The sequence below is a fragment of the Trichomonascus vanleenenianus genome (genome assembly GCF_965637985.1).
Source record: "Trichomonascus vanleenenianus strain CLIB 3782 genome assembly, contig: TRVA0_003S, whole genome shotgun sequence".
Lineage (NCBI taxonomy): Eukaryota > Fungi > Ascomycota > Dipodascomycetes > Dipodascales > Trichomonascaceae > Blastobotrys > Blastobotrys vanleenenianus.
The window spans coordinates 1-11,117 of NW_027481884.1; the positions used below are offsets into that span (position 1 = coordinate 1).

An 11,117-nucleotide genomic window follows, 5' to 3' on the forward strand; every position below is an offset into this window, starting at 1 on the left:
TTGGTATCTACGTCCTAGTCGTGCCTGAATTTACGCGTGGATTATGTTCTAAAAACTTAACAGATATTTCCCACGTCGGCGGCACGGTGTGATTTTGGGGTGTCACATATGGCGGCAGAAACGGTATCTTCTCCCCCACAAAACGGCGATTTACAAGTGAATCGTCTGTATTTCGAGCTCATTGCGACTGTATCACCAAGTTAGGCTTATATAGTACATATTACATCAACATATTATAACAAATCAATGAAAATCAAAAACCTTTGGTTCCAGAAATCAGCCACCGCCATCAGGCCCTCCTTCGTATTGAGCAGGGTCCGAAGACTGAGATCTGGCAAGGAATTGAAATACTTCGTACGCTGGTCCTCGTAGTCAGCGCACTGCAACAGGATATGTTCGACCGTTTCGAATTCCCCACACGAGCATTCCCAGCTCTGTGTGTTGTTGTTGATTTGAATGAATCGTCTGTATTTCGAGCCCGTTGCGACTGTGTCGCCAAGTTAGGCTTATATAGTACATAGTACGCCAAACCTGCACCGATTGTCGTAAGGTTCTGGAGGTGTTCACCCAGCGGGTTCGCGGGGTTTAGCTTTCCTTTTAGTCGTAGCGCAGCGTATTTCCACACTTCGTGTTGCCGTAATTCGAAGGGTGGAATGCCTGCTTCATTCTGTAGGGCAATCACTGGCATACCGCGGTACGCGCCAATAATCCTGCTGAGACCTTTGTTCTGCATCCTTTTCAGGATATCCCGGCTGGTTTTAGAACTCCACACCGCGCCAATCCCATTAGATGGATTCCCACAATTGGGTGGCTAGCACAGGTCTTTTCCCCGGTATCTTGCGGGAGAGGTGTCATCTATGATGTTCCACCTGTTATTGCTCTAGAAGAAAGGGTTTTCCCTCGTGCCATTAGTGCTTCGGCGCTGAGGAAATCGACCCCATCAACCAAAGGTTTTTGATTTTCATAGATTTGTCATAATATGTTGAAATGTCTGCTTAGCGGACAAATATGTTGATGTACTATGTACTATATAAGCCTAACTTGGTGACACAGTCGCAAAGGGCTCGAAATACAGACGATTCATTCTTCATTCAACCTTTGGTTGATGGATTTAGGTGCTTCACATAATCTTTTGAAGAAGGGCTTTTTCCTCATGCCTTTAGCGCATGGTGCTAGGGAAATCAACCCCATCGCTCAATGACTTTTTATTTCCATTAATTGTTAACAGTTATACCATGCTGAAAAGCCTGTTCAGAAGACAAATATGATAAGATTATAGGTACAATATATGGCCTAACTTGGTGAAACAGTCACAATGGGCTAAAGAGCTTTTTTTTCTTATCATAATCTAAAAGTACAGTTAATTCATTCAAAAATTCATTCAGAGTATCATAATATTAGGCCGCTGCGATTGTTACAATAACGTGTTATAACAAATCCATGAAACCAAAATCATTTGACCAATTTCCTTAGCGCTACTGCACCAATGGCACGAGAACCTTTTCCTAGAGCAAGAGTGTAGCTCCCGCTAGTATTACGGGGAATAAACTACTCAAATGCCAGTCAGTCTAGTTATCGGCACTCCGCGGGACAAAACTATTGAAGTTCACTGGAGATGTTTCGAATTGGCTAGCATTTCAGTCCAATCAGTCGCGTGATGGTGCGGTTTTGCTGACCCAGATTGCCTTTCGCATCTGCAGGTTGGGATATATGGCACATGATAGGCCCATAAAATCCATTGAGGATCATCACTTCAGTGACTTTGCGATATACGGTAGTGTATTTGGCCAGACTAATAAAAACTGGTACGTTAGTCCAATTCTATTACACCAAGGTGGTACCCGATACCAGAACTATATATTTTTGTTCAGAAGGTGATTGGCAGTGATTAAATACATCACTTCAACTGATACCGAAAGTATGATCGCATTTGAGTGAGCGGCGTAGGGGTATTTCTACAAGATATCTTTTGGACAATTTATGTCTTCTTCTAGAAAGCTGCAAGGAGCTCAAAATCACAGATTCATCCAATTCCAACTTCAAGGTGGAAAAACTTGTCAGCTTTACGAATTCCGAAATCTCATATTCTGAGTTCTCAACAGTTGACTCAAGTCAGTCGATAACAGGCTTTCCCATCTTTCTAGTGGTTTGTCACGAAGCATTAATGTGGAGCCCATACCAGCGGTCAAGCAATTGGGGCTAAGTGAATCTGGTTCGCCAACGGTCAAATGACGACATGCCTGTATTACAGGGGGTGTGGTTTCAACAATTTGAGAAACAACGCAGAGAGCCGATTCATCGTCGCTCCAGGACATTTCAAGATGTATGACATTATATCGCCGACTGGTAAGGCATATCCTCGTATAAATCATTCAATAGTTGTACAGGGATTCTTCGGTCCCTTTGACGCAAAGAATAACGTTACATTAAATGCACCTGAAGGCAACAGGCTACCGGGTACAATCAACGCTTAGGGCACACTTGCATTCTATAGTATTCTCAGTCATCGACATAATGATGAAATGCATTATGCGTAAGGCACATCAGACATTCTAAAATGAGTCCCAGTAACAGAGTGAATAGAGAATTATAGCATGATTATACTGCCACTACCAACTGGAATATGTTGTCATTTCGGTGTATTGAAAATGCCCATTGGAGAAATTTCTTCGCCGGCATACGGGACTAACAAGACACAATCGATTCTGCAGTATCACCGAAGAAGTACATTTTACTGTACAGTATTTCTTTATTTCGCCGAATTTCTAGCGTAAAGCAAATTACTGCTGGCAATTACAAATATGGTAGTTAAATAGCTTATCAATTTTCTGCCGCACTGCAGCTGATGGTCATGCTTTGCGATGAGGTCATTCAGAGCGTTCCATTATGTGAAAGTTCTATAAAAAACGAAATGGATTCTTTGTTTATGAGCAATCACCCTGCGCATATTATGAGAGTAGCCTGCCTATCAGCAGTACGTACCTTAATATTTGCAAATACGTCTATCATCCTATCCCGATTGTTGTGCCAAGCATGCTGGGCTGACATTGCGGCCGTAGCCATGCACCCCCCAACTAAAGTATCCGGAAGTAAGAATCTGGTACTAAAGGTAAAAGAGGGACTCCAGTGCCAGCGAGCTTATAACGAGATGATAAAATTGTCAGGTACGATGAAAGGGTTTTGAGCGCAATCGAGATTACGATCGATCGTATAGATCGATCGTCGCATTACGTACCCACCATGGATGTAAGTCGCAGCCGCACTTCTCCCGAAGCGTCGCGGAGAACTCTGGACATACGTGGGCGATGACAAGGTTCAGTAGCCTTTTGCACCAAAATGCCGCACCCCACGCATTAGCCACTACAGCTAGCAAACGTGGAATTATACGTAAGTATCACAGATTTTACCAAGCACTTACTGGGTGACACACACAGAGATACGTCAATTCATCTGTCTGATAAATGTAGCCGATCGATCAGTATCTGGCAAGCAAAGAGTATATGATGCGATCATAGAATCCCCCCTGAGCAACCCGAGCCAAGACATCATAAGGGAGCTAACCACGATACACCCAGGTAGGCAGCAGCACTGCTACTACGCATGTACATACAGAGAATCTAGACACTGGCGCAATTTTTGAGGTCCCACATCGTACGCATTTTGCGTGCAGCAACAGCACTCGCCGGTAACCAAAAGGTCTCCCACGCTAGCTCGACCATACGCATGTATGTAGTACACAGCCATACTCCCCATCGAAGGGAGAATGCTATAGGGCTTGGGAAACCCGGGCTGCCCGCCCCCCCTTAAACGTCCCAATGCCGTCGAGGCGGGTTATTTTAGCCAATTAATCCGCCAAGAAAAATATACATAATGTTAGGTAATAATACCGCCTTATGACCATGGCTGAGTACATCAGCCAATTCGTCATTGCCCTTCGCAAGAAGGAAAAATATTATTGCTCTACAGAAAGAGATTTAAAAATAGATGCTTGGATAGGCAAAATTCAGGGGAATATCTTGCCAATCGTTTGTACCGCTTACTTGGCGCAACCCATGCAAGAGTGCTGCATGGTGCATAACCTGCCAACTCGCAACGTACAAATGTCCGACTTCGCATGATCACCACACTATAGACTTTTTCCCGAACTTCCCAGAGTTCCATGCCGAATTGCCGTAGTCCGAGCGAGAAATTGGAAAAGTCGCTTGGTCTCACAAGGTTATACCAATTGGGAAGACAATTACCATTTTGAACGGGGAGGTTCACTGCCGCCCTGACTCTCTTATCGTCGCTATGTGTCACAGTGATAACGGCCTTGCGCCGTTGTCATCATGAGACATGCCTTCTCGGTAAGGACGAGGCGCCAGGGCATTGCACCATATAGGGAAGGTCTATTTCCCGATTGGTACAGACATGTCTTAGACTCAGCGCAGCTCTTGCCCGCCTATAGACCGTACATTGATCCGGAGCTATTGCCAGCTGTCTCACATTTGCTTTTTCTAGGGCTGCAAAAGCATTGCGTCGACGGAGATTGGCCCGAGCTGTAGAAGGAAGAGGCCATTCGGCAGGTCAGGGAAAAAAAAGATTATAAATATAGCGTCCATATCCGCCCTGTTCTTGCTTTCCTTTCCTCATCGAAAGTCATTCGTTTAAAAACACACATACACACATAAAAATGTCTGCTGCCAACACTTCCATCGCTTACGTCACCTCCTACGTCGAGGAGGCCACCACCATCATCGCTACCGTGACCCACTGCTCTAACAACGCTTGCGAGGTGGTTCCAACTACCGTTGTTGCTCCAGTCCACTCCACCCCAGCTGTTGTTGTCCCACCAATCAACAACTCCACTGCCACTGGCAACGCTACCGTCTCTGCCAACGGCACTGTCCCAGTTCCAACTGCTCCAGCCTCCGGTGTTGAGCAGGGCAACGGCCAGTCTACTCTCCAGGTTGGCATCTCCGGCGCTGCTCTTGCCGTCGCTGCCGCTCTCCTTCTCTAAATGGATTAGAACCGGCATTGCTTTTCGCTTCTAAAAAGTTTTAAAATCCATTTTACATTTTAACTTTACGAACATTAGACATGATTATGACTTGTATTATTAGCTCCGCCTAATTGTTTATTATTTTTTCGATTCTTCTAATTATTAATATATTAGGTTTTAATATATCCCCTTTTTATCATTAAGTCTGTTCCTTCACATTGGCATAAGCTGTCAGGCACATCACCCTCTTCATCTTGGGTGATCTCCCAATGCTACGGTAAGATCAGCGCTATACTAAATAAGCGAGACAAAAAATGTAATTTTTCAGTCTAAGACTGTCTTGTTCGCTATTGCTAGCCGAGTTCGGAAATCCGACGGCCGCCTCCGATGCTGCAAATGTCGCACTACGTACAAATGTCGTAGTGCGACATTTGCCTATTCCGACAAAACGACAATTTAGGCGAAACCGGATGCTTGACCGGACTATTCAAAAAAGGTATACAGCTAAGACCATTTTGACCGATTGTGGAAAATCGAGATCGAGTGCTTACGTAGTTAATGAGACCAGGATCCAAAAAAAAAAGCGATCTAAAGCTACTTTGGAGCAGGGGTGGGGGTGGGAACACTGCCCGGAAGCTGCCTAGTCGAGACTCCCCCCCTCGTTCCTCGTTAATTACCTGTAAGCAAAGCGCTGGCCATGAGTTCACTACGTATAATTAGAAAGTCGATAGAGATTTGCCATTATCTATGTAGAAAAACTCTGTAATTAATTAGGTACCAAGTCAGTTTAGCCAGTGTTGAAGTGTTCAAAATTATTGGTGTGTCGATCGAAGGGAGTTCGCCGCATATGGCCGCACATGTTGCGGCACAATTGACTGTGTGACTGCTTTTTTTGATCGAAAGCGTAGACTTCAGAACGGTACCAGAATTACAACAATAACCAATTAAGAGAATAAAACTTGTTTATTTTTTTAAAAAATTAAGTTAAGCAAAGCAGTTGGGAGGAAAGAAGAGTAGGGCACCACCATAGTAAAGGCGCCCGCGGAAAGGCTTCCAGCAGCACGCGCTCCCCAAATGCACCTGGAAAACGACAAAACTTTCACTTCGAGACTCAGCATTCATTACGGCAACGACACAAGATGAAGGTATGTTGGGCGAAAAGATATACAACGAACGAAGCAGATCACGGCAAGAAGGGAGACGAATACCACTAAATCTTATGACGTGAACAAGGGAGGAATATTTGGCATAAATAATAAAAAAAGGCTGTTGGATGGAAATTATTGGTGGAAGACATGAGTGGACCACACACTCTCCCTCCCTCGGACGGCCGTGATTAACGCTTTGACGACAAAAGTATAAGAGAATCGAGAGGCTAACAACTGTGATATAGCTTAACATTGCTTACCCAGCCAACGGCACTCAGAAGCTGATTGAGATTGACGACGAGCACCGAGTTCGTGTCTTCTACGACAAGCGAATGGGTCAGGAAGTCGAGGGTGACGCCATTGGCGATGAGTTCAAGGGCTACATCTTCAAGATCACTGGCGGTAACGACAAGCAGGGTTTCCCAATGAAGCAGGGTGTCTTGCACCCAACCCGAGTCCGACTCCTGCTCGCCGACGGTCACTCTTGCTACCGACCACGACGAACTGGTGAGCGAAAGCGAAAGTCCGTTCGAGGTTGCATCGCCGGCCCAGATCTTGCTGTCATCTCCCTTGTCGTTGTCAAGCAGGGCGAGGCCGACATTGAGGGTCTTACCGACGCTTCTGTTCCAAAGCGACTTGGTCCAAAGCGAGCTAACAACATCCGAAAGTTCTTCGGCTTGACCAAGGAGGACGATGTCCGAAAGTTCGTCATCCGACGAGAGGTCACCAAGGGTGACAAGACCTACACCAAGGCTCCAAAGATCCAGCGATTGGTTACTCCACAGACTCTGCAGCGAAAGCGACGGCTCAAGGCCGTCAAGGCCCGAAACGCTCAGGCCCAGAAGGACGCTGCTGCTGAGTACGCCCAGCTCCTCGCCAAGCGAGTTGCCGAGAAGAAGGCTGAGAAGGCTGAGATCAAGAAGCGACGAGCCTCCTCCCTCCGAGCCTCTTCCACCAAGGCTTAAAAATAAGACCCCAAATCTTGTGTTAATATATTAAAAAAATTGGATTTCGTTAATCGCGTGAGATTGTGTGTTTTTGTGTTGGTGTATTAGGTCTTTTTGTAGAGGTATCTATGCTATTTCTTGTATTTCTCTGCCTTTCTTTACTCTATCCTTATTTCTCCAAACCGGCACTGGAAGTTAGGTACTCATTTCGAATAATCTCTTTACCGGTACGTTCAGGCCTTGGTAGCTCATTCCTTTAACTTACATATGTTACCATTAATAATGCTAATTCACACTGTAGTGCCGTTTTATTAGGGGGTACAGAGCTAATGACCATGTGCTGGACCACCAGGGCAGAAGGACACATGAACATGCGCAAGATGCGTTAAATAATCAAAGGGCTGGTTCTATTCCTGTCAAGTACCCGGGCCACCATGCTACGGTATATTATTATGAACGAGCATCCCGGCGATTATCTGTAAACATCAGGGGTTGAATATTTTTCTTTTGGCCAAGTGCCCTCCCTACACTCCGCTTCTCCGCTCCACCTAATCGTCCCCCGCTCCCACATTAACATCGACCGTGCTTCGTGTACCTTTTTACATACTGCGTCTTTTTATAGCGCGGTGGAACGGTTTTGGGAGGTTTCTAGTCTTTCGGACTTTTGTCATTGTATAAGTGGCACTGTTTGACCCTCTTCTTTACATATTTATTATATATTTAATTAACTCATATATTGCTTTCCCGAACGACAATGGGAAAAGACGATTTGCCAGTATGTTTTTTTCTCCCGCAGCTCTTGTATAGCGCTTGTTAACTGAGGTGATTTGCGTATTTAGGCGTTCCCTACCCCCAAAGAGACGTTTGGGTATAACCCGCCGCCTCGGCGTGAGAACACTTTCCCCGTCGGTGCAGGAGGCCAGTATCCCAACTCTGGCTATCCAGGCGGAGGCGGAGGAGCAGGGTATATTCCTCCTCCACCACAGCCACGCTATGGGCCATATGGAGCTAGTCCCACGGCTGGATATCCACCGCCGGCGCCGCCTCCAGGAGCGGGCTATGGAGGTGGAGGAGGATACTACCAGCAGGGACCGCCCCCTCCAGGCCCTCCAGGTGGCCCGATGGGTGGGGGAAGAGGGCCTTACGACAATCGACAGCCTCCAATAGCTAATCCATACTCGCCCCAGGTGCAGTCTCCTCGGACTTCACTAGGTGACCAGCCGAACCTGAGGGCCCTATTTAGCGGCGTCGATCGCAATGGAAATGGCACGTTGAGCGAAGCTGAGCTTGGCAATGCGTTGATTAACGGCGACTATACTAAGTTCCACAAGGAGACTGTGAAACTCATGATTAAGATGTTTGACCGTAACGGCGACGGCGCAATTGACTACGAGGAGTTTGGCAATCTGTGGAAGTATTTGCGGGATTGGCGTAAGATCTTCGACAAGTTTGACCTTGACCGCAGCGGTAACATTAGTTTTGACGAGTACGTTCGGGCGCTCGATGCATTTGGGTACTCACTGTCTAACCAGACGATACAGCAAATGTACAACTCGTATGCCAGCAGCGACCGATACGGCGGGAGAACAATTTCGTTTGATATGTTTGTACAGTCTTGCATAAGCCTGAAGCGCACAACTGACTCGTTCAAGCGGTATGACACGGATCGAGACGGATACATTACTCTGGGCTTCGAGCAGTATCTTCTCGAGATGATGGCATTGAAATGAACACCGATATAGACACATAATACACACACACACGCACACGCACGTGCACAGAGGTAGGTGCGGTTGGATATCTCTGTTGTGTCCGAAAAGAGGCGAGTTACCAGCGAGTTCTCAGTAAGTCACCAGCGAATCCAAGCTGTGCCATTTAAAACGGAAGCGAAATAGATCAGATTTACACTGCAATTTCTATGCCTCGAGATTTGAGCTCATCAACAAATGGAGTGAGATCGTCCTGCAATGAAAAAAATCGTTAATAAAATCAATAAACACGTTGAACAAGTACCGGGGGTAGTAATATCGACTTACCTTATCGAAGATGACCTGGATCATGAGACTGCAAGATGGACACACTGCGATATCAGTCGAGTCGTCCAACAGATCATCAATAGAGACCTGGAACCGGTCACCGCAAGGACATGGGTAATGGAACAGCTGGGTTTGGGGATCAAAGGTCATATCCTCGATCTCTACCTGGTCGTAAATATTACCGTCACTCATCTTTTTTTTTATTTTCTCAGACCAGATGCAAAATATACCAAAACTGTCCTAAGACCAGATGTGGAATCGATCAAAATACGAGGGATCCTGTACCGGGCAATTAATTTCAAATCGTTATCAGGCACTGTACCGGCGCTCGGCCTACCGTTCTCCAGGGGTAATTTTTTTTTTCTCTCCCGTCTACGGCTGTGTAGTTTTTAGGGCAATGCACGTGACATTACCGGACACAGTCACGAGGGGTGAGCTCGCGCACCTCTTCTGGCGCGGGTAATTCTGTGTACGCACCTCCAGCACCAACGACTCGCGCTCTCTACGAGGAGCCTCCCCGGCTGGGAGGTTTGAGCCGCACGTATTGCCCTGTTGGGAGGAAAGGGCTTGGAAGGCTGGGAGAAAAGTTTGCCCGCCCAGCTGCGCCCGCACAGGCACAGTCCCAATCCACGACTCCCACTGACAATTTTCACATTTCGATAGCCCTGACAAAAAACACCAACATCCGACAAGTAAGTAATGAAGCGAGATTAAAGGAAAGGAGAGAGAGAGAGGAATCAGTGTCTATTCGATAAGAGAAGAAAGAGGAAGAGGCACACTATTCGCGAATGGTAGAATCGTGGGTGGATGGCTGGGGTTTTGGGGCTAGGAAAAGGTTTTACACCGCGCTCTAAGTTGGTACTCTCTTTTGTCGATAGGCATCTACTGGACATCTCTCTCTTTGGTCACTTTGAAGAGAACTAGAACAAGGCTAACAAAGCATTAGTAATTCACGATGGGTATTTCTCGGGATTCGCGTCACAAACGATCACACACCGGTGCTAAGCGAGCTGCTTACCGAAAGAAGAGAAAGTTCGAGTTGGGCCGACAGCCAGCCAACACTCGAATTGGTGCCAAGCGAATCCACCCAGTGCGAACTCGAGGTGGCAACACCAAGTTCCGAGCTCTTCGAATCGAGGCCGGCAACTTCTCCTGGGGCTCTGAGAACGTCACCCGAAAGACTCGAATCATCAGCGTTGCTTTCCACCCATCCAACAACGAGTTGATCCGAACCAACACCCTCACCAAGGCTGCCATTGTCCAGATCGATGCTACTCCATTCCGACAGTGGTACGAGTCCCACTACGGCCAGACTGTTGGCAAGAAGAAGGGTGCTGCCAAGCACGACGAAGAGGAGGTTAAGAAGTCCAAGAAGCTCGAGCGAAAGCTCGCCGCCCGACAGGGTTCTGCCAAGATTGAGCAGGCTTTGGACTCCCAGTTCTCTGCTGGTCGACTCTACGCTTGCGTCTCCTCCCGACCAGGCCAGTCTGGCCGATGTGATGGTTACATCTTGGAGGGCGATGAGCTTGCTTTCTACATCAAGCGAATCACCGCCAAGAAATAAATAAGTTTATACGTATAAAAATTGTTAATGTGTTTCATAGTCCCCATCGCTTGCATGTATTGTAGTATCAATATGTGGTTACATTCTGACATAGGAACTTACTAATAGTCCAAAGTTAAAGTCTAATACCGGTAGCGCTCGGACTGTGAGGAACAAGTGGAAGAAGGCTTTCTAATTCTTGGATCGGCCGTTCCAGGGGAGGTAACAGGCAATCGAAACACAATTGCGCAGTGTACAAAACCAACCATATCTTCCAAGGCTGAGATACAAATCTTTGTTATATTTCTTTGACTTTAGGCAATTCAGCAAATAAAACGGGGCTAGACAGGCCACATTTGCATGGTTCATATCTACGCTGGACCGAATGTAGGATACTATGTACTACCGGCAATGAAGTCCGTAGATTCGACTCTCTCCGGACTTCCGCAAAATTTCACAGTG

General features: G+C 46.6%; 4 protein-coding genes across 4 annotated transcripts; all 4 read left to right on the top strand.

Moving 5' to 3' along the window:
- Positions 1–4,672: 4,672 nt before the first annotated feature.
- TRVA0_003S00100 (uncharacterized protein) lies at positions 4,673–4,999 on the top strand (the record flags this gene model as incomplete). Its single annotated transcript, XM_076682385.1, has 1 exon — positions 4,673–4,999. One exon carries the CDS (start codon positions 4,673–4,675, stop codon positions 4,997–4,999), a length of 327 nt encoding a protein of 108 aa, XP_076543168.1.
- Positions 5,000–6,120: 1,121 nt separating this feature from the next.
- Positions 6,121–7,094, top strand: RPS6B (small ribosomal subunit protein eS6B; the record flags this gene model as incomplete). The annotated part of the gene is made up of 2 exons (XM_076682386.1): positions 6,121–6,126; positions 6,375–7,094. 2 exons carry the CDS (start codon positions 6,121–6,123, stop codon positions 7,092–7,094), a joined length of 726 nt encoding a protein of 241 aa, XP_076543169.1.
- Positions 7,095–7,830: 736 nt separating this feature from the next.
- PEF1 (Pef1p) lies at positions 7,831–8,806 on the top strand (the record flags this gene model as incomplete). Its single annotated transcript, XM_076682387.1, has 2 exons — positions 7,831–7,851; positions 7,916–8,806. 2 exons carry the CDS (start codon positions 7,831–7,833, stop codon positions 8,804–8,806), a joined length of 912 nt encoding a protein of 303 aa, XP_076543170.1.
- A 975-nt stretch (positions 8,807–9,781) lies between these two features.
- RPS8B (40S ribosomal protein S8) lies at positions 9,782–10,676 on the top strand (the record flags this gene model as incomplete). The annotated part of the gene is made up of 2 exons (XM_076682388.1): positions 9,782–9,804; positions 10,059–10,676. Exon 2 carries the CDS (start codon positions 10,068–10,070, stop codon positions 10,674–10,676), a length of 609 nt encoding a protein of 202 aa, XP_076543171.1. The 5' UTR covers positions 9,782–9,804; positions 10,059–10,067.
- Positions 10,677–11,117: the final 441 nt, after the last annotated feature.